The 22,980-nt window shown below is 37.6% G+C and overlaps 1 protein-coding gene across 13 annotated transcripts in view; it reads right to left on the minus strand.

Annotated features, from left to right (window-relative positions):
• Positions 1 to 1,906: 1,906 nt before the first annotated feature.
• The window catches only part of LOC112542425 (interleukin-1 receptor type 1-like), a 28,434-nt gene continuing 7,360 nt past the window's right edge, over positions 1,907 to 22,980 (minus strand). For 5 of the 13 annotated variants that reach the window (XM_088136597.1, XM_088136595.1, XM_088136596.1 and 2 more), the window contains 8 exons: positions 22,832 to 22,895; positions 20,520 to 20,730; positions 19,154 to 19,334; positions 16,571 to 16,739; positions 15,936 to 16,001; positions 15,722 to 15,830; positions 14,584 to 14,729; positions 12,030 to 13,096 (listed from right to left, as the gene is read on the minus strand). In XM_088136597.1, the coding sequence (XP_087992723.1) occupies positions 12,888 to 13,096; positions 14,584 to 14,729; positions 15,722 to 15,830; positions 15,936 to 16,001; positions 16,571 to 16,739; positions 19,154 to 19,334; positions 20,520 to 20,730; positions 22,832 to 22,895 (1,155 nt within the window). In that variant the 3' untranslated portion in view covers positions 12,030 to 12,887. Of the gene's footprint in view, positions 6,197 to 8,172; positions 8,362 to 12,029; positions 13,097 to 13,140; positions 13,364 to 14,583; positions 14,730 to 15,721; positions 15,831 to 15,935; positions 16,002 to 16,570; positions 16,740 to 19,153; positions 19,335 to 20,519; positions 20,731 to 22,066; positions 22,271 to 22,831; positions 22,896 to 22,980 lie in introns of those variants that run through there. The other 8 variants (XR_015795414.1, XR_015795415.1, XR_015795416.1 and 5 more) reach the window with 8 other exon arrangements.

The following is a 22,980-nucleotide window of genomic DNA, read 5'->3' on the forward strand; positions in this document are numbered from 1 at the left end:
GCATTAAAAAAGTTAAGTAGAGTGTTGCAATTACTAGGTTCTTCAAGAATGAGTAATGCCTAGCAGCCAAAGAGAAGTTTGTTTTAATAGGTTATCTTTTGAACCATGTGTGTGTGTGTGTTGTGTGTGTATATATATGTACATGTGTATACATGGACACACACAGGCACACAGACACTCTGTCTATCTATCCCTCTCTACTGTCTAAATTCAATTGTTGGATTTTGTTTCTCACAAAAGATGTTAGTGTTATCTTCTGGTTGCTTTCAAGAAAAGCTAAATTGCAGCTTCAGTGATTATGGGTATGTCTGATTTATCTGCTAACACATACTGTGCATAAAAGAAGTAAGTTTGTTCAAAAGCTTTGAAGTACCCGGTTTAGCCTCTGAACAGAGCTTCCCTTCGCCCTTGGATGTTGCCCAGGATCGAAGCTGGAGTCTATTTGGGGAGGAGGAAGCTCCCCTTTTGTGCTTGGCATTTCCACGTAGCCACTACTGAGAGTCTGTTTCTTGACAAGGTTTCCGTGATACACAGAGCAGCACTTGTAGATTTTGGCTACGCTCCTGCTCTGAATAAGAACACGAATCAACAGAAGTGCTTGTGAGATTCACTTTTTCCTGTTCGGTTGGCCCAGTTTGAAAGATTGGTACGTAGAAACTACAAAATGTACTGTGAATAACAAGGCTAGTCAAGAATATGAATTGTCAGGACTGGGCAATCCTGAATATGTATATAATAATAATAATCTATAGTTTGCTTGCTATACCGGGAACATAAGCCAGGATGTAATGATCATTCCCTTGGCAGTTTCTAGTACATAGGCAGTGTTGTTTAATTGCAGCAACAACAACAACAACACATTTCTGTCATGCTGAAACATGATTTGGGGTAATTAAGGGTTGACCTTTGTGTATGTAAAACTCATTCGCTTCTAACTCTCAAACCAAATTCTCAGCCCAGAAGCCTTCACTTTTACATGTTTATCTTTTATATAAAGTTGAGGGCTTTCACAATTCCTTTAAGGAAAAAGAAGATTCCACCTGCCCAAGGTCTGCCAATCTTTGCTCTGCAACCAAAAAAGAGAGAGAAGAAAGATGCTCATGGTTTGAGTGAACAAAGTCAAGTTTGATAGATGGAAGCCAGAAATAAAGAAAGATGCGAATGGGATCAGGAACTCATAGCTCTTCCGAGATACAGGGTTCAGTCAGCGGGAATGCAGTAAAGGAGCGTAGGACGTGTATTTGAGAAATCTCATGCACTCCAAGTTCCCTGAGAAAAGTATGAAAAAAATGTCCTCTATGTATGTAGAAGCAGAAAAAGAAAAACAATAATTGTAATAATTTAAAAATGTGTAATAATTTAAAATTAATTTCTTAAACTCATAGAAAAAATTCAATATTTCCTGGCCTTTCCAGCTACATTCTATATCAATCATCAAGATCAGATTCACAAATTTGAGAATCCATTGAGTGTAGCGGTCTTTATCCTATCGCTGAAATCTGCTAATGGATAAGCCTGATTATGCCTCAGTTCATAGCAACTGCTAAGGGAGATACTTGAATCTGCTTCAGAAAAAAACATGTTTTTTTTTTAAGCACTGAGATTGATAACTCATCTAGAAGCTATGGAAGACATAGAAGTCAGTCAACAGATTTGAATCAAAGCCAACTGTTTCTGTATTTTTGTAGTTGTGCAAATCTAGCAAGATTTTGAGTTTTTGTGAACATCCTTTTTTTTCCAAACACCTCTTTAGTAAAATCAGGATAGATTGATGTCTTACTTTGGCTTTGGCTGTGATCGTGATAATAGGTGAAGATAAATGAAATATTGGACTCAGAGCTTGATAGAAATACACTGGTATGAAAAAAAAAACAATCATCAGTGAGGGAAACAATTAAGGCCTATGTGGAAGAAGTGAATTTAATAGATTCTTGGTGTTTGAGGTAACAAATTAAAAGAGAATATACATTTTATTCAAGTGTGCACCAGAATTTTTATAGGCTTGATTAATTTTTAATATCATCAACTCTATATCATCAAATTCAAGAATGTAATATTGATGTTTGTTATGTATCAGACCATAGTGCAATTATTTTGAATTGTATGTTTCAGAAACCAGTCAAAGTATTCAGAAATTCATATTTCAATATCTCCTTGTTGAATGATAAAGAGTTTGTACAACGAATGTGGGTAGAGGTTTTGCAATACTTTGATATGAATTCAAAAACATCAAGTGCTCAAATTTTTGAATGGGAATCATATAAATCTTATATCCGAGGTCAAATTATTACTAGTGCATCATATAAAAATAAGATTAAAAATAAAAGGGAAAACAATTTGAAAGATTAATTGAAATAGTTATGGGCAGAGATGGTTAGATGCCCATCTACTACCTTGTACACAGAAATAAAGAAGGAATATGAATTAAATACTATAATATCACAGCAGACAGAATTCATGTTAACATGTTTACAACAGTTATTGGGAAAATGGCAAAAGAACTGGTAAAATTTTGGCTAATCACTTAAAGCAAAAGATAGGGCAATGATTCCAATTATTAGGGGTGAAAGAGATGAAATATATAAATCTTCAAAGGATATAAATTGTCAGTTTTTTAAATTCTATTGAAAATTATATAGCAAACCAGAGAATATATCAAGTGAGGACACTGTGACCTTTCTAAATAATATAAACTTACTATACTTAGATGATACACAAAAACAATTTTTGTTTGCTCCATTATTTGAGGTACAGATTAAACAAATAATTTTAAAAATGACAAGTGAAAAAACATCAGGATTGGATGGATTTCCTATAGACTGGTATAAAACATTTATAGATCTTTTGGTGCCAAAACTTTGTACCTAGGAAGTAGAGCAAAGAGCAGAGCAAAGATATTTTATAAGGCCTCTTGCCAAGCAAGGGAGTAAATCCCTTGATTAAAGACAGCTGGCCGAAGCCTGATTTAAGCAGCAGCTCTGACCCATGCTCCCTTTGCTGGCTCTTGTGTGATGTGCCTGTTTCTGAAAGAAACCTTGAACCTCTGAGCTCTGCACCAGCTGACAAGCCTCACCTGGCTCTCAGAACCCTGGATTGGATTTGGACCATTCTTCTGTGCTTCCTATTTCAAAGCAGACTTTTCAGGCAAGCTGCTGTTTTGTTTTTTAATTCCTTTGTTTGCTGTTATCTCTTCAGCCTTGAAGTAAAATTGCTAGCACCATAGCAACCATGTTTGAGTGTGTGTAGTTGAAACCTGAAGCAGGATGTTACATTGTATAAAATTCTTGTGCAAAATGGTTGTAATCAATAAGATAATGAAGCTACATTTAGAATAATTAGGTTCTGTGTGAAGGAAATCCGAACATGCATAACAATATCTCATAAAACAGTCATATCCCAAATTTAATGAACAAAAGAAGCAGATTTCTTGGTTTGACATGAAGTGGATCCATTAATATGAGAAGCTCTGAAAGTAAGAATGTTGTTAAAGCAGTCATCACATTGCTTACTGGTATATATGGCTGCCAAGCCAAATTATTTCTGGAAAATAATATTATGCTTCCTTTCTAAACTTCTCCCCAAAAGCAAATGATTCAACACATTTGTTTTTCATTCTCTGGTATCAACATCCATTGTAAAACAAAACATTACAAATACAATAAAATTTATATAATCATAGTTAATAATGCCTTAATCTACAAATGCAGAGTTATGGTATTAATACTTTAAAAATAAAGCAACTCAAACAAATCATAAAAATTATAGGGATTTCTTTAGAGAAACATAGTTTGGTCATTATGGCGTGAATAATTGGCTTGAAAAAACAAATGACACTGTTTAAAACACTTTTTCTTTTTTAAAACAAAAGCAATTATAATTAATGGCTTGCTTCTGGTGAGTTTACTGGCCACTACAGTTACTGACAATGCAGTAATAGGTGACAAAAAAGAACAAAAATGCAATAGTAAAAAGCGAAGCACATCTACACAAATCAACACCAAGAGCTTTGCTTATACTGGACACATTATATAAGACAAAAATTCCAATGCCAAAGGAAAAACATTAAAACATCCACCCACAAGGCCTGGTGAAAGTCATATTTCAGTGAACTTTCTATAAGCTGGGTAAGAGACATTCAGGTTTCTAGGGAACTGCTATTCTACAGAGGCAGGGCAACTGAGAAGGCTCACTTCTGTGATCCCTGTGGATAACATTACCTGAGGGAGAGAACCTGCTGTACCAGATCTTATTGGATGGACAGATAAAATTGGGAGTAGGTGGTCCCAGAGACCCAGGGTCCCAGATCCTGAGCTGTGTAAGGCTTTAAAAGTGACAACCAGCACTTGACTTGTACCTAGCAGCCAACTGGCAACCACTACAGCTCTTGAAATAGGGGTGTTATATGGGTGAATCAAGAGGTATCTATGACTATTCAAGTTGCTGCATTCTGGACCAGCTGTATTCTCTGACTGCTTCAAGGGCAGCCCCAGGTAGGGCACATTGCAATAGTCCAAGCAAGAGGTAAACAAGGCACAAGTAACTATGAGGAGAACTTCTTGCTCTCTTGGTCTCTGTCAGTTCATCAGGACTTGCTCAACAAGTGTCCAGCTCTGGATCCTAACAAAGTTATCCTCCACATGCCCATACAATTTTCACAGTGGCTCAGAAGATGTTCTTCTGGCCCATCCTTTCCTAATGTGGTCTGGCTCATTTTAAAAAGGGCCTGGTGCCCAGCATTCTGTAGATGCAACAAGACAAAGAAATACTGATGCTGTTATTGCCATGGTGTAGGTTCACACATAAGTCTGACTTTGTGTCTTCCACCAGAAGCACTCGAGATGTTTCCTAATTCAATTCATCTCTCAGAGCTCCTTAGGAAACCAAGAAGCTGCCCCAAATTGACAAACTAGGAAAGGCCACTCAGGTGCAATGCTGTCAGATGGAAGTGTTTCCTCCCTATTCCTGCAGGCAGCTAAAGACTCAGTAGAACAGCCAATCATGGTCTCAAGAAATTCCCCAAGTGCCCTTTGGAAGCCTAAAGGTTCTGCTAGATACCTTGGGAGAGTAAACTGAGAGTAAACTCTTTCCTCTGAAGAGAGTGATGGCACTAGTCAATTCTAAAGCAATCAGAGAATGATCTTACCATGATAAGGGACAGATGGTAATGTCTCCCAGCCCAGATCATGTCACCTCTGCCCCCAGACAAAAATCAGATCTAGCATGTGGCCTTCTTTTTTAAAAAAATTTCCTGATACTTTTTGCCTGGGACTCTTTGGAAACTGAATGAGAGATTACTATTAATTAATTAATTAACATGTCCCAGTTTTTAACCTTGAAAATCAGGTCATCCCAGTCATGCTGCTTTAGAACTGGTGGGACATTAAAATGGAAATTTACACAATAAAATCTAGAAAGAGCCTTGGGCCAAACAGGATAGCTATAGAGTGGTATAAAATATTTAAGGAGAGAGTGGCTCCTCTTTGGTTGGTGATATATCAGGAATCTTATGAAAGAGAGCCTAACATAAAACTAAGATTTTGGTACTGAGGAAGTAAAAGTTTGGAATTTTAACTGATCTATATGATCACTATTTATTTTTTTCTTTGGAAGGGTAATTTTGTTTAGTTTTTTTTAAAACACATCTGACTTTTTTTTATAGTAACTAAAAGTCTCTCTCTCTCCCCCCAATCTTCGTCTCTCTCTATGTCTTTAACTTTCTTTAATTATACTGTTTTCAAAAAGTTCAATATGATTTATAAATCATACACACATACAGCCCCCTCATTACTATAAAAAATAAATAAGACCAAGGTTGATGTATGTTTACTAATGTTAAACTTACTTTACCATATCAAGTTTCAGTGGTAAATCTAGGGCTAAAATTAAAAGACAAAGAGTTATTTATTATATTTTTACCATCGTGGAAACTTGCATTAGATTTCCTTCAACAAGCATCAAAACCTCAGCTTCATTTCTGTTTACAACCAAGAAGACTTTAGATACATTAGGACATATGAGAAAATCTTTTTGGATGCTAAAATAAAAAAGGCAGAATAAAAGTATATTCTTTAGGAGCTGGCATGAACATATCCCTTGGTAGATCTTTGCTTCCAGTATTTACTCATGTATATTCCTCCTATGATGAGAGCAGCCAGAGTCACAGGAATGACTGCCAAGTACCAAGACAACTGGTGGTCTGTTAAAGAAAGAAAAAACCCGACATTAGACATCATACTCTGCACTGTCTAAACCATTGTTTTTCTAAGGTCCCTGGTTCCCACAAACAGAAGTTTCATCAACAGCAGATGCAGTACAAAACAACAACAGAATGGCTTAGATTGGGGTGAGTATACGCTTAACAACCTGCAATTTGCAGTTAACGACAGCAACTGGGACTGCCATTGCTAAGTGATGTGGTCATGTGACATCTCGCTTTATGACCACATTGCTAAGCAATTGAAATTCCAGTCCCAATTATGATCATAAGTCAAGGACTGCCTGTTTTGAAGTGAAAAATAAAATAACATTTAAAGTTTGTGATCCATTTTTTGGTGGGGGGAGGGTGGTATCCTACAAATAATTTAAATAGGGCCCTTGTATCAAAAAAGTGCACATTCCTGCTGTATAGGTTTCTTCACATATGGATCTATGATACAATTGCTTATGGAAGCATGGGAATTATAGGACATTAAAGCTAGACAGGAAATATCCTATAGAAGTGCTACTTCAGAATTTTAGTACATCCAGACAGAACTGAACATGCAACATCTGTGTTTTATCCAATAATTCTGAAAATTGTAATAGCTATGCAAGTTCTATCAGTCCTTAGATGAGAAATCAACCATCACAAATGGTTTTCTACATAAATGATTCTTTGAATCTTGTTGGCAGTCCCTAATCTTGTTGGCAGTCCCTATGAATTTCTTTGGTACTCATATTGGCTACTACTGTGGTGCAAGAAGTGTGATATAATAGAAGTGTTAATGCATCCAAATAATTGTTACATGGTCTTAACAAATAATAAATCATATACATTACAATGGAGCTAATCAACAGGGGTAGATCCTAAAGAGAAATTTAACACCCCTGTAAATTCTCCCTCCCAGAGCCAGGTTTCCACTTCTTTTCAGAAAATCAGTAGGGAGGAAGTAGTGCTATATTGGGGCAAGTTGTGTTGCAGGAGGTTCGACATCATTGAGGAGGCCATGCTACGGATGGAGATGGAAATCTGTCCGAGATGGGACCTACAGGGGAACTACCTGGCCAGTTCTTCCAGGATGGGCCGATTCACTTCAGAGCAGGTGGTCTTGGGGTTAGCCAACAAATGCAGATTGCTAATTTCCCATTAAACAGCACAGAACTTTTCATGCTTTAGGCTGGGTATTATTAAATAATATTTTAAATAACATTTTTTGCTGTTGGTGTCCAGATCCAGTAAAGTTGACCACTCCAGAACACTGGTGCCATTCTCGGGAAAGCTGCTCCCCCTCCCCACAGCCGATGCTTCCAAAAGAATCTCAGAAAAGAGTTTGGGAGCCTAACACAGAGTGGCATTAATCATTATGACTCTGATTATTTTAAATTTATTATTATTTTAAGGAGTAACTGGTATCTACTTATCACAAGAAGGAACCGAGTTTTCTCTGATGGCCCCCCCCCCCTCGCCTTTTAATCACTGAGATTGCTAACTCATCTTGAAGTTATGGAAAGCATAGAAGTCAGTCAGCAGATCTGAATCAAAGCCAACTCTTTCTAGATTTTTCACTTATGGGTGGTTACAGTTCTGGAGACTGCCAGGACATCCTGATCCAGGTAGTACGGATGGTTCCGGAGTCCTAGGCTATAGTGACAGGTTGAAATGAACAAGGTCAGTGAATCCCCTTCTCTTTGTTTTCCTCCTTTAGCCCTGGTAAACCAGCCTCTTTAAGACTTAGCTTTAAAGAGATTTTTTGCATCCTTTCCTGGAAGACTGTGTACCAAGAAGCACTCAGCAAACTCAGGCCAGAAACCACAATAATTCAGTGAGCCATCCCAATGATTGAGCATGAAACTGGGCAAACTCAGGGAGGCAGTGAAGGACAGGAAGGCCTGGCGCAATATGGTTTATGGGGTCACGAAGAGTCGGACACGACTTAACGACTCAACAACAACAAATCCCAAAGATGTTCTGACCTTTAGACCTCTGAATAAGCTCACTGGGTAGCTTTAGTCACGCAAGACACAGAGGACCTGGAAGGGACACCCACTCCTGGCAATGAGCAATCGCCTCTCAAAATCCTTTGGGAATCTGCTGAGTCTAGTTTTACTTTGTTCACTCACAGTGGTTCAGTAATTAAAGCAGTGCAAAGTAGCTAATCATGGCTGGGGAAACAAAAGAAAACCACAACAGATGGACCCTGCAAAAATATTCAGTTTATTGCAAGACTAAATTCAACATTCCTAACTTCATTTGGCTCTAAAAAAAACAGCTTGATAGCCATACCAATGTAATAATTTCCCCTTAGGGGGGCAGAAAAGTCAAACTTTAGCAAAGATTTTTCCTGGATGCATGTTGGTTCATTCTTTTTATTTATTATTCCCGCATTTTAGGTTATGGTACATACATACATACATACATTCATACATGCTCATTTGGGTTAGTAATATTAAGGAAAGTGAAAAAAGGAGTAAGGAATAGTATGTAAAGGAAATTTGATCACTGTTGGAGCCATAGAAGGTAAAAATTATGCTTATTTTAGATTCACGTCCACTGATCAACAAGTAGAATAGCTTTCAGAATTTCAAGATCAGTAATGAAGAAGCAATGAAGTAATGAAGTGGTATGTTCTTTCAACCAGAAGAACTCATTAGAAGCACACCAAGTACTGACAGAATCATTATTCATTTGAACTCTGAAGAAGAAGAAATAGAAAGAAATCCCCTTCATTTCTGTAGTTACTGAAAGACCTTAGGGATAAAAAACAGGAGGCAGCTGGACAAGCATATCATGGAAAGCTGTGAAGATTCTAGGTGGAGCTATTTTTTCCAAAGGGATACATGATGTGCCCAAGCAAGTAAACATAATGGCATCTCTGAAAGATTTTCCAAGACCTAATTCAGATGATATTGCCTGAAAAATTAATTACTCTAGAATTCCATGTAGCGCATGACATCTAGAACATGAAGCCAAACCTATAAACCTCTAGATCAACTGGGAGCCTAAGGTTTAAATTTATTGATTTAGACTGAGTTAAAAGGAAGTTTCAGTCGGCTGTAAATAAATCCTGGAGGTTATTTTCAGAATTTTGCAATTATGAATTATTATTATTGCCACCTGACTCCCAATTACTATTACAGGGCAGGTGTAAAAATTATTCCTCAGTTGGTTGGCCTCTACAGTATCTATCAATCTATTCCAAAATAAACACAACATCTACTTTCTGTGGATCCAAACAATGGTTTCCAAAGCTCGCAAACATTGATTAGGTACAACCTGTGAGTTGCTCCCACTTATAGTTCCAAAAATGTCTTCACTTAGCCAATCTGGCTATAAATGCCACAGATAAATATATATAGAGGAAATAATGATTGTATCATGCCAGTATTGGGACATGTTCATGTTATTGGCATAGTGGTCCCCCAGTTCATTTCTGGACTACATTCCAGGTCAGATTCTAATACATAAAGCCCTATATATCATTTGTATCCAATTCTGCCTAGCAGAAACAAAGCTGCTTCAGTCACAAGCCCCAAATGCCCTGAAAGCATGGCCTGACTGGTACTTAATTTATTTTTAGCGCCAAGAACTTAACTGACGAAAGTTGGACGCTCCTTAAACTTTTATATATTTTATTTGGTTACACATTTGCCATGCCGCCCTATGTCTCCTGAAGTGGCATTATATGAAAGTAGGGTCCAAGGGTGCTCGAGCACTGCTGGGGCCCCCAAAAGGAGCTAAACAACCCAGGATGGGATGGCCGCCAAGGCTATGTCTGTCCTTCTTGACATTTGGGAGTCTTGCTTTTGAAGCCACTATCTCAGCCACTTTTCTTCTGTAAGCCCAAAAGAAAGGGGGTGATACAATTTTTTTCTATGAGTTTAAGAAATTAATTTTAAATTATTACAATTATTGTTTTTCTTTTTCTGCTTCTACGTACATAGAGGACATTTTTTTCATACTTTTCTCAGGGAACTTGGAGTGCATGAGATTTCTCAAATACACGTCCTACGCTCCTTTACTACGTTCCCGCTGACTGAACCCTGTATCTCGGAAGAGCTATGAGTTCCTGATCCCATTCGCATCTTTCTTTCTGGCTTCCATCTATCAAACTTGACTTTGTTCACTCAAACCATGAGCATCTTTCTTCTCTCTCTTTTTTGGTTGCAGAGCAAAGATTGGCAGACCTTGGGCAGGTGGAATCTTCTTTTTCCTTAAAGGAATTGTGAAAGCCCTCAACTTTATATAAAAGATAAACATGTAAAAGTGAAGGCTTCTGGGCTGAGAATTTGGTTTGAGAGTTAGAAGCGAATGAGTTTTACATACACAAAGGTCAACCCTTAATTACCCCAAATCATGTTTCAGCATGACAGAAATGTGTTGTTGTTGTTGCTGCAATTAAACAACACTGCCTATGTACTAGAAACTGCCAAGGGAATGATCATTACATCCTGGCTTATGTTCCCGGTATAGCAAGCAAACTATAGATTATTATTATTATATACATATTCAGGATTGCCCAGTCCTGACAATTCATATTCTTGACTAGCCTTGTTATTCACAGTACATTTTGTAGTTTCTACGTACCAATCTTTCAAACTGGGCCAACCGAATAGGAAAAAGTGAATCTCACAAGCACTTCTGTTGATTCGTGTTCTTATTCAGAGCAGGAGCGTAGCCAAAATCTACAAGTGCTGCTCTGTGTATCACGGAAACCTTGTCAAGAAACAGACTCTCAGTAGTGGCTACGTGGAAATGCCAAGCACAAAAGGGGAGCTTCCTCCTCCCCAAATAGACTCCAGCTTCGATCCTGGGCAACATCCAAGGGCGAAGGGAAGCTCTGTTCAGAGGCTAAACCGGGTACTTCAAAGCTTTTGAACAAACTTACTTCTTTTATGCACAGTATGTGTTAGCAGATAAATCAGACATACCCATAATCACTGAAGTTGCAATTTAGCTTTTCCTGAAAGCAACCAGAAGATAACACTAACATCTTTTGTGAGAAACAAAATCCAACAATTGAATTTAGATAGTAGAGAGGGATATGGATGTATGTCTGTGTATGTGCATCTATGTGCATCTATGTGCATGTGTGTGTGCATGTATGTATGTGGATATACATATACACACACAAACAGACTTCCAAAGATAATTTTACCTGTTAAAACAAACTTCTCTTTGGTTGCTAGGTATTACTCATTCTTGAACAACCTGATATTTGCAACACTGTGCTTAATTTTTTTAATGCTGAATATAGCACAGAAATAATTGGGGGGGGGGAGTCCTTCACTAATTTATTACTATATTTGCACCTTAGTGCCTGTAGATTCTCTAGGCAAATAATGAAAAAAAAAATCCTTTTAAAAAAATGAACCAGTAAAATGAACCAGTAAAATTAAAGAATAAAATAAAAGAAATATTGTCATAGGCTCCAATGAAACAAGTACATGTTTCCAATACAATAGAAGAGAATACATGTAACTCAAGGTTGAACTGTGGAGTCCTTGCTGCTCTCTGAGTTTTGACACCAATCAGCAGAAGACACGATGAAAATGCCTTAATCTCACAACACATGGACAGACTCAACCATAGTTTCAACTGGGAAACTGTGAGCATCTTAGACCAAGCTAAATCCAAAAATGCAAGGGAATTCCTGGAAGCTTGGCATTGAGACAAATCAGCCATCGTAAACCACATTTGCCATAATGGTATGTGGAAATGACCTTGAGACAGGCGAAGAGAAGTTGCTAGGGAACAGTCAGATAACAGGGAGCATTGACCACAGCTGTAGTGTGTGGAGCAAGAGGCTCAGATAATGGCAGCATTATCCAAGTCTGACCTACCCACCTTTCCTAGTGTAGCCTAAATATTTCTAGATAGGACAAGTGTTAACGCTTCCTTTTTTAGGGATAGCGACATTTGCTCCCATTAGACCATGGAACTAAGCAGAGCTTCAGAAGATGAAAATATGTCAGCAACATTTTTCCAAACGTCTATACAATTCAGTACACATAATGTAATAACATATAATTCATTATTTTAATTGGTCATGTGGCTGCCATTTACAATCCCCCTTCCCATTTGAGTTCAGTGACTGTTCCTAGATGAGAATAAGTACCAGTCTACTTCTTCCATCCCAGAACAATTATGTGAAACTTTACATCAAAAGGAAAAAAATGCATTTAATAACAGAATATATAAAGATTAACAAAAGTCTCATGCACGCTTGTGTGAAAAACTAAGTACACCTTTACTGCTTCCATAGGTATGAAGAGGCTAAGTAGCAGCCAGGTACTGCTAATCAAATGCCCTTGATCATCAGCAAGTGTGACTAATTCTATTAAAGCCAAAGTTTTAGGAGTTTGCTGGTCTGGAGCACTGAGGTGTGTTTTAACACAATGCCAAAGAGTAAAGACATCAGCAATGATCTTAGAGAAGCAACTGTTGCTGCCCATCAATCTGGGAAGGGTTATAAGGCCATTTCCAAACAATTTAAAGTCCATTATTCTCCAGTGAGGAAGATTATTTACAAGTGGAAAACATTCAAGACAGTTGCCAATCTTCCCAGAACTGGACGTCCCAGCAAATTCACCATAAGGTCAGACCATGCAATGCTCAAAGAAATTGCAAAAAATCCAAGAGTTACATCTCAGACTCTACAGGCCTCAGTTAGCATGTTAAATGTTAAAGTTCATGACAGTACAATTAGAAAAAGACTGAACAAGTATGGTTTGTTTGGAAGGGCTGCCAGGAGCATGCCTCTTCTCTCTAAAAAGAACATGGTAGCACGGCTTGGGTTTGCAAAGTTGCATCTGAACAAATCACAAGACTCTGGAACACTCTCCTTTGGACAGACGAGACCAAAGTGGAGATGTTTGGTCATAATGGACACTTCCATGTCTGGTGAAAACAAAACACAGAATATCAGTACAAACATCTCATACCAACCGTCAAGCAGGGTGGTGGAGGGGTGATGATTTGGGCTTGTTTTGCAGCCACAGGACCTGGGCACCTTGCAGTCATTGAGTTGACCATGAACTCCTCTGTATACCAAAGTATTCTAGAGTCAAATGTGAGGCCATCTGTCCAACAGCTAAAGCTTTGCTGACATTGATCAGGCAACAGGACAATGATCCCAAGCACACCAGCAAATCTACAACAGAATGGCTGAAAAAGAAAAAAATCAAGGTGTTGCAATGGCCCAGTCAAAGTCCAGACCTCAACCCGATTGAAATGCTGTGGTGGGACCTCAAGAGAGCTGTGCATAAACAAATACCCACAAACTTCAATGAACTGAAGCAATGTTGTAAAGAAGAGTGGGCCAAAATTCTTCCACAATGATGTGAGAGACTGATAGTCATACAGAAAACGATTACTTCAAGTTATTGCTGCTAAAGGTGGTTCTACAAGCTATCGAATCATAAGGTGTACTTAGTTTTTCACACATGGCTTCTCCATTTTGGCTTTCTTTTTGTAAAATAAATGATGATATGGTATAATATATCATGTGTTGTTGTTCATCTGAGGTTGTATTTGTCAGGTTCGGTCAGCACGGGGCTTCGGGGAAGCTCGCAGCCAGACCACGTGAACTCCACCGGCGGCAGCTAGCGAGGAAAAGAGGAACTGAAAGCGCCGCTAATTAATGAGCCACCTGCGCCCAGCCAAACAGGAAAACCGCAGCGGAAGCTTTAACTATACACTGATAACGGCGCGAGCCAACAATGAACGAGGCCGCAGGCAGCGAAACAAATCGCCGCGCAACACAGAACCCTCGGGCTTGCACGTAACGGGGGGGGGACCAACCTAATCCGCAGTGGTAACGCAATCGCGGGGCGGAAAAAAGTGCAGGAAGGGGGGAATATAACGAGTGATGCAATTGTACCAAGCCAGTCCTGGCTTTGCTTGTGACTGCTATGTTACGCATGAGTAAACCTCTTTTGTGAACCACACGTGTCACGGGAGTTTCTCTGTCGAACGGGGCAAACCTTACAGTATTTACCTACTTTTGAGAACTGCTAAGGACCAGATGATTTTTATTATGTCGTGATACGTAAAACCATAGAATTGAAAGAGGGTGTACTTTCTTTTTCACATGACTGTAATTCATTATTTTAACAGGCTATGTGGATGCCATTTGCAATCCCCCTTCCCATTTGAGTTCAGTGACTGTTTCTAGATTAGAATAAGTACCAGTCTACTTACATCAAAAAGAAAAAAAATGCATTTCGTAACAGACTACATAAAGATTAGCAAAAGTCTCATGCACGCTTGTTTGTCCTTTATTAGGTAAGTACCTTTTATATCAATGCAAAGTATCTTTTCTCTCTGTTATATAAATATACATTTACAATTAAGATACACAGAAAAATAGATTTATACACAGTTACCTGGACGTTTTAGCATTACGTATGCTACATTTTCTTTCACTCCAAAAGACCATACAGCACATGAATATGTTCCATAATCTCTGTCTTTCACTTTGGAAATATTAAACTTGGCTTCTAGTATTAGTCTCCCAGAAAAAATGTCTTTCCTAACAGCACAAGAACAGAAAAAAGAACAGAAAAAGAAAACATTGAGGAAATATTATATCGATTTGTATGGAATTGGGTCCCGCTCAGCTTCTGGAAAGTTGAACAAAGTTAAATTTATTCAGAATAGAAGAATTTAGTAGAAATTTAGCTCTGGTCATCTGCCCAATATTAAAGCAAAACCTCAGCATGTTTCTCTCACATACAGCACTGAGTTACGAAGACTTACTGTTGCATAAGAACAATCAGGATAATGTAATACAAGAAAAATGAAATATTTTTGATTAACGCTATCTGCTTAATGCTATCTACTCTTATGACAGCAGTGCACTTTTGCCTAAACCTATGTAACTTTACCTATTTAAAATTTATCTGTTTAGCAATCCTCTCATAAGTCAGCACTGTGGTCCTAAAACGTATATGTCACTGGGAGTCAGGCAGTATATAAATATAATAAATTTTACTATTATTATTATTATTATTGCAATTAATAATCACAAAATACTTACAAACTGAATCAGAGGTCTCGTACAGTTAAGAATGTGATCTGATACACCTCTCATAATAATATACTATCCTTCTTTAAAAATGTTTTATTTTTATACTGAATGTTTTATTGTTACCTACCCAATCTATCAGGACTGGGTTGGGATATAAATACTGGAAACTCACACCACGTGCAGATGGCAACTGAAAGAGAACATGTCAGATGCACAGTTTAAGAATACAGAAAACCTCTTGTTATGTGCTGGATAAACACCCAGACCCCTGAATCAGGTAGTTCCATTTTACTATAAAATGGATGGAAGGCATTAAGTGCATTTTAGGAACTCCTATTAGTGTTGTGCCATTCCTGTGCTGAACAAGCTATGCAGCTCACTGAATTTTTTTCACACTGAAGCATGCCTCATATTTATGTAACTATCTAACCCCACAGCATAGAATGAAAATGTAATAATTCAGAGACCATTGGAAAATATCCTGTTGTACTTACTTATACTCCTTATCTATGTTTTTTAAGTTCTCATCATTGAACTCCCAGACTAGAGATGCTCTATCCAGAGGATCTACTGAGACATTACAAACCATGTCAAATCTGGATCCTGCAGATCAGAAATAATGAAATAGTGAGTGAATAATCATAACATTTTAGAGTTTACCTAGGACTGCTAAAAACAGTCTCTTTTTCAAATTAACTAATGACTTACCTGGTTTGACTTCAACTGAGTTGTTCTTTGGGTAAATTATCTCTAGAGATTTTTTCTTTAGTGGTTCTAAAAAATAAAGAATTACTGGAAATAAATAAAAATTATAAGATCTATTGCAACGCTACTTTAAAGTTTGGAATGAATTTTATTGCCACAGTTAGAGTACTTAGTTACTAAAGTGTCATATCAGTGCGTCAGAGTTATATAATCAGAAAAGTAGATTTGTGATACATATCCATAAATTATTAAAGCAATAATAGCATGAAAACGAAAGACTATTAACTGTTTATATGCAGGTACTAATGTTCCTGAACATACTTGAATTCTGTTGATGGAAACGTTTTACTCATTTACATGCAACTGGTGGTTCTGACAATTTGTTTCTGCTAAAATATACAGTACAACACCCTCAGAACAGCCAGAACCCAATATGTTTTCAAGTAGTATATGGTATGTAGGGCAGAGGGAATAATGTAAGAAGACTTTATTGCAAATTTAGGTTTTACAGGTTCCAGCGATAACAAAAAAGAATTCAATTTATATTATAAAATAAATTACATTCTGCGATATGCCAATAACTATGTAAAGCATCTACTACTAAACACTGCACCAAAAACAAGATGAAAGTTACATACCAAAAGTAGTTAGATTAATGGTCCGTGAAATATTATATTCTTTTCCCATATATGTATGTTTAGCTTTGCATATATATACTCCTTCATCTTCCTTAGTTACATTATTAATTAAAAGATTTTCTCCAGAAGTCTGAAATTTCCAGTCTTCATACAAATGCAAATGGCATGCCTGGAACAAAAATAAGCAAATATTATAAGAACAGTTAATATCAAATAAACTCCTTTACCGAACCAAAAACATACTGCACACCTGAAAAAGAAAAATTAAATCAGTCCATTCCACATCCACAAGCTAAAGACAATTAATCAGCAGGATCAGAGGGCTGCAAGTGAGTAACAAAAAGTTCATAAACCAACATAAATTAGGAACTGAAAGAAATTTGACAATTCTCAGGATAATCACAAATCCAGGCCACATCTGTCAAATGTCACCTCAGTTAATGGCTACAATGGCAGGGTAGTGCAGATGCTGGTCCCAAATGCTGTGTACCAGGGCAGTAATTATTTTCTAAATATTCCAAATAAACATATCAGTTGGAGAACAGTAATTGTAGGGAAATGGGAAGATTATTATTGTGGGGAAAATAATTTTTTGGGTGAAGAAAGTAAATGTCTAGAGGCTTCAGGTGAATGGGAGCACTTTAATAAAATTGAAACATAAAGGAATTTGCAGCAACCTTGGAGCTGCTCTGAACTACCGAAGCATCTGTCTTGAAGGAAGATGGCACCTTGAACTGATTTGTTCCCTCTTTTCAGTAAGGCTATTGTATTCCTTGTAGGTAGTAGATAACAGAGGGGCAGAAAGTAACTTGACATCTATTCCTTACTTGTGTATGCCTGCATCATCATATGAATATGTATGATGCATCCTTTTCCCTTTCCCTTTCCTGAAATGTATAAATATCAGAGCATCTCTTTTGTCTGCAGGGAGTGTCTCTCACTATCCCTTGGTGGGGTCCCCCTCCAACATGTACTGTCTAATAAACACTGCAGTGAAGCCTTGATTATTTTGGATCTGAGTCCTGCGTTTTGATTCCATATTATGAAGGAGAAATGGGAAGATTATTATGGTGGAGACAGAGAGAAAGGAATGTAACAGACAGCATATTTGAGATAAAGCTTGAAACTATTTAGAATTCATACCAGCCCGTTCTCAGAGCCTGACTATTGCACGGAAAATAGTTAGGCCCAGCTTTTGGCAAATATCTGTTAATTTGAAATCTGGAGAGATGATACCTGAGAAAGATAGGCAGAAGAGGAAGAAAGTTGACTGAAATAACTCATAGCTAAAAATAACATTGAATGGATGGAACATTTGTTCCAAGAGACAAAAACAGCCCAACAGATATTCAAAAGTAATAACAGCAACTAAAACAGATTTAAATTACTTACTAGAAGACACGAAATAATTATAAAAAGATGGACAACATATGGCAGAATAAGATAGACACTGGGAAATGGTGGAAATTAAAGAAAATGAGTCACTTTGTAATCTTGCCCAAAGAAGAAAAAGAAATACTCAGTGTCTTGATATTAGCATTGCAGGGACCTGAAAGCATATTTAGGGTTCATGTTGGAGCTGCTCTCAAAAACTGTTAATTGAAGCCAAGCAGGAAGAACAACTTAAAGGAAGACAGAGAAACTGGCTCCTAAACAATTGGAAAGATTATCTTCATTCTAGAAGAATAATTCAGGCAAGTTGAAAAATTCTAAAATATGAGACAATAAATAAACAAACATCCAAACACATGCAATACCAGAGGAATAGAAAAATGGAAGGCACCCAATGAAATCAGTGTGGTTGCATAGAGAATTCCTATTTTGCCTCTGCTTTTTGCAAAAGGAAAAAGTGGCCCAACCTATGAGAAGCCATACCTTGTGGGGGGGGGGAGGGGAGAGAAGAAAATGGAGGTCAAAACAGGTAAGAATTGGTGAGAGAACACCTACCTATTTTGAATTCATTTAAGTCTCTGAGACCAGATAGATTGCACCCCAAGGTGCTAAATGTGCTAAACATGAACATGATCTCAGAATTACTGACTGTATCTTCGAGACCTCCTGGAGTACAGAAAAAGTGCCAAAAGATTGGATAAGTGCTAATGTTGTTCCCATCTTCAAAAAGGGGAAAAAAGTAGATCTAGGAAACTGCAGATCAAACAGTTTGGCATCAGTACCTGGAAAAATCTTAGGAAAGGTTATCAAACAGAGGGTTTGCAAGCACTTAGAAAGAAATAAGGTGCTTGTTAGAAGACAACATGAGTTTGTTAAAAACAGGTCACGCCAGACAAACCTTATTTGCTTTTTTTGACAAAATGGCTAGATTAGTAGACCAAGGAAATGCTGTATATATAGTGTACTTAGACTTTTGTAAGGTTTTTGACACAGTTGGTGAGTCACTTTCTTAATAAAATGGAACAATATGGAATGGATGGTCCCAATAACAGATGGATTTGCAGTTGTTGACAAATTCAAAATGAATGCTGAGGAAGTGGAAACAAGAGAGTGACAAAGATGGTGAGGGGCTGGGAGGCTAAATACCAATGTTTAATACTAAAGTTATGATATAAATACTCACACCCTTACCTTATACCATTGTGAAATAAGTGGAGCATTTTCATAATTTCTGAAATTTTGAAGATCTGGACAAGTCAGCTTCCCATTGTAATGCAATGAAAGTTTTTGCATATAAACTATTTCTCTATTAAAACACAGTCCAACACTATTCCCAAGCACAATTAGTTTTTTTTTAGATCTTGTTGAATTACTGCAATAACAAAAGAATATCAGTGCTTCAGTTATCCATTATACAATACAGGTAGTCTTCACTTCACAACCACAAGAGGGACTGGAAAGTTGGTCATTAAGCAGGGCAGTCATTAAGCGAGTAACCACCTGACCAAGCCCAATTTTATTACCATTTTATGATGGTCGTTAAGTGAATTATGTAGTCATTAAATGAATTATGTAGTCATTAAGTGAATCATGTAGTCATTAAGTGAATCCAGCTTCCCCAATGGACATTTTTTGGCAGAAGTTACTTAACAACCACATGATTCAGTTAACCACCACATGATTCGCCCAATAACCACAGTGATTCACTTAACAACCACCATAAAAAAGGTCGCAAATCGCGATCACGTGACCACGGTGTGTGATGTGATGGTTTGCAACAGTCGTAAGTGAGAGTACAGGTCGTAAAGCACTTTTTCCAAGGCCTTTATAACTTTGAATCATTGTTAAATGAGCTACCTGTATATGCATCCACAAAGATAGTGACTGGCATCAAATTATAATTTAATATTTAGGAGGAAATACAGCAACATAAGAGTTGGATACACTTCTGAAAATATGAGCAGATATTGGACCAAGATACACTACAGCATAAAACAACCTTTTGAACCAATTTAATTTCTTATATTTAATTTGTTAGTTACCAGAATACATGTATTTTTAGGGGGAAAAATATATATAATTGAATGTATAATAAATATTGCTCAATACAGGTCATATTTAGCCAGAAATAAGATTCAAATCATTCAGTAGAGTTTACTCTCATGTAAGCATGAAAACTATTATAGAGCCATAGCCATTTTTATGTTCTACCAAGCCTTGTTTGAATTCAAATGTTGCACAATTAAAGCTAAAAATAAGTATAAATAAAAATGGTCAAAATCTTAATGTTAGATTTTTTTCTCCTTATTGAACTATCTTCAATCATGTTATAAATCTGATACATTTTCCAAACACTACAACCAGTGTAAAGTACTACAGTAATTATGATGTTGGACTGGGATCAAGTTATGTCCCCACTTGTCCACAGAGTTCATGGGGATCATTAGGCCATTCACTTGGCTCGGTCTCTATCTTAGAGTTGTTCTTATGGTGTATAACCTTAATCTCCCACAGAAAATGGGAGATATAAAAGCAATGAATGAATAAACAAACTTACTAAACACATTGATACATTCCAGAATCTTCAAGTTTTATAGGATGAAACCAAAGCAAGTTTCCTTGCTGATGGACCCGGGAGTAGTTATCCATAGGTATGGGTATATCACTATCATTTCCGTACCAAGTCACAGTATACTTAGATTGGATACGTAGTGGACAAGAGATACTTGCTGGCTGTCCTTCAGGCAAAAGGCTAGGAAGGTTTACACCTGACAAATAAATAAATGTACATTACTATTTGTACATGTAAATATACATTACTATTGTATAATCACTATTATAGATAATATATTTGACAAATACATTACTATTTGTATATGTAAATATACATTAGTGTTTGTACAATAGTGGTTAGACAAACACTATTATACAGATAGTGTATTTGAAATGTATAAGCAGACTACAATTATGGCAAATATTTCTCTAATACTCAAGAATTAAGCAGATTTGGGTGATCAGATTGCTGTATAGGAAATCATTTGTTTACCAAAATAAAACTAAGCTACAGAATTAAATTGTTTTAAAAGTTTTTCCAGTTTTCAAAGAACAATCATTGTGCCACTGTGCAACATTGCATAGTTGTAAGTTGAGTACTTCCAGTATAAGAACCACCCTTAATGAACGGGAGGATTACTGAAATTGAGGATGCAGTGGAAGATATGACCAGAATATGACTACAGTATTTATAGAAGAGCCACAAGGTTTGAGTAATCTGGATAACAATTGCCCTGAGATACCGATACTCAGTGCCAGGTGAGAATGGGTAAATGACAACTATGTAGGACTTGATTTCGGATAAGCAATCTCAATTTGTATGTGATTAGAAAAGACAGGAAGATTACATATAATGTCTTTTCCTACCTTCACTGTCTATGAAGCAGCAGGAAAAAGCAGAGAAGTCAGGCAGGGAGGAAAAATTCCAGTGGTCTGCTATGACATTATTCTCTGCAGCAGGCAACCTATCCTTTTTTTTTTTTTGTCTGCGCTCAGTCATTGCTGACCCTGCAGTGACTGCTTGGACGAGTCCTTGCAGTTTTCAAGGCAATTGTTTTTCGGAAGTGGTTTGCCAGAGCCTCCTTCCTAGAGCAGAGCCCAGCTGGCAAGCGCAGGAGGGGGGTTTCCGTTGCTTCGCTGTTTTTCGCGCTTACCGGCAACTGCTCCCAACTCCTTTTTGCAAGGCGCCGCCAGCATTTTTCCTCCCACCGGAGTGAGAGTACCCATTTATCTACTCACGTGAGTTTTCGACCTGTTGGGTTGACAGGAACTGGGGAGGAATCAGGAGCTCACCCTGTTTAACGTGAAGGCTGGACTCGAACCGCTGAAGCGTCGACCATTTTTGGCCGGCAACTTTCAGCATCATTAAGCTGCTGCGCCACCGCGTCCCCCCAACCTATCCTATAGCCTTCCAATTGTGATAATCAACATCAGGACAAACTACAGGCTTTGTTTGATGTATCGCCTGTCCTTCTGCCCAACAATCTCCATTTCTGAATAATCAGGGAGATCTCTGAGATCATACTGAAACTCCCTTTTGCAAACACATACTCGCAGCTTTGCTAGCACTGAGTCAGTATTTCAGGACTTCCACAGCAACCTTGGCTCTGTCCAAATTATTCTCTGCCCTCATTCATTCACCAGGGGTCATAGTGGAGAGAGTATGTCAATCTGAATGCGGAGGTACATTTTATAGTTCAGCTGCCATGGACAAATCACTACTTGGTGATATTTAGATTTACTGGGACGCAGCTTCTAGAAGAGAAAAATGTTGATTAAAAATTGTCCAATTTTTTGAAATTTTTGCTTGATGGCACTTGGTTTTTCCTTTAATCACAGCAGGGGTTAGCGTTGAAACATTGTTGACATCTTGAATGGGGAAAATGGTCGGGATGCTGACACAATGAACAGAGCCAAAAGAGCTCTCTAATTTTCAAACAAGTGGCTGTGGTGAAACAAGTGGAAGAATGGATCGTGTAGCTGGCAGAAAACATGGAATGGGAATGGGAACTGATTATGTTTAGCTTGCAGAAGAGATGGCTGAGAGAATATATGAGAATAGTCTTCAAATATCTGAATATGAAGTGGTGGGTTCTCCTTCTCTAGAGGTCTTCAAAGAGAGACATCATCGTGGATCCTACAGTGATTAAGAACCCTTCCAACTCCTTAATTCTACAGGCCAGTGACCATCTGAAAATCTATGTTATCATGGCAACAAACCATATAGGAGACTGGTTAACTGAGTTGGGAAAAACCCAAATGTTGGTATGTGACACTCATTGTGATATCAGGCAGAAAGAAATGTAGTATACTTACAACAGCTGAATGAAAAATGAATGAGAGAAATCCAGCCAGTGAGCCACAGTGCAGAAACCATCTTCTATTAATAAAGAAATCAAAATGTATTTAAACTTGTGCTGACTTATTAAAGTATATATCAGACCTGACTAACCTTGTAAGCTGAA

This window comes from Python bivittatus, unplaced genomic scaffold, assembly GCF_059951505.1.
Source record: "Python bivittatus isolate LINGU-HERP-01145 unplaced genomic scaffold, Pbiv_v1 ctg000060_np1212, whole genome shotgun sequence".
Lineage (NCBI taxonomy): Eukaryota > Metazoa > Chordata > Lepidosauria > Squamata > Pythonidae > Python > Python bivittatus.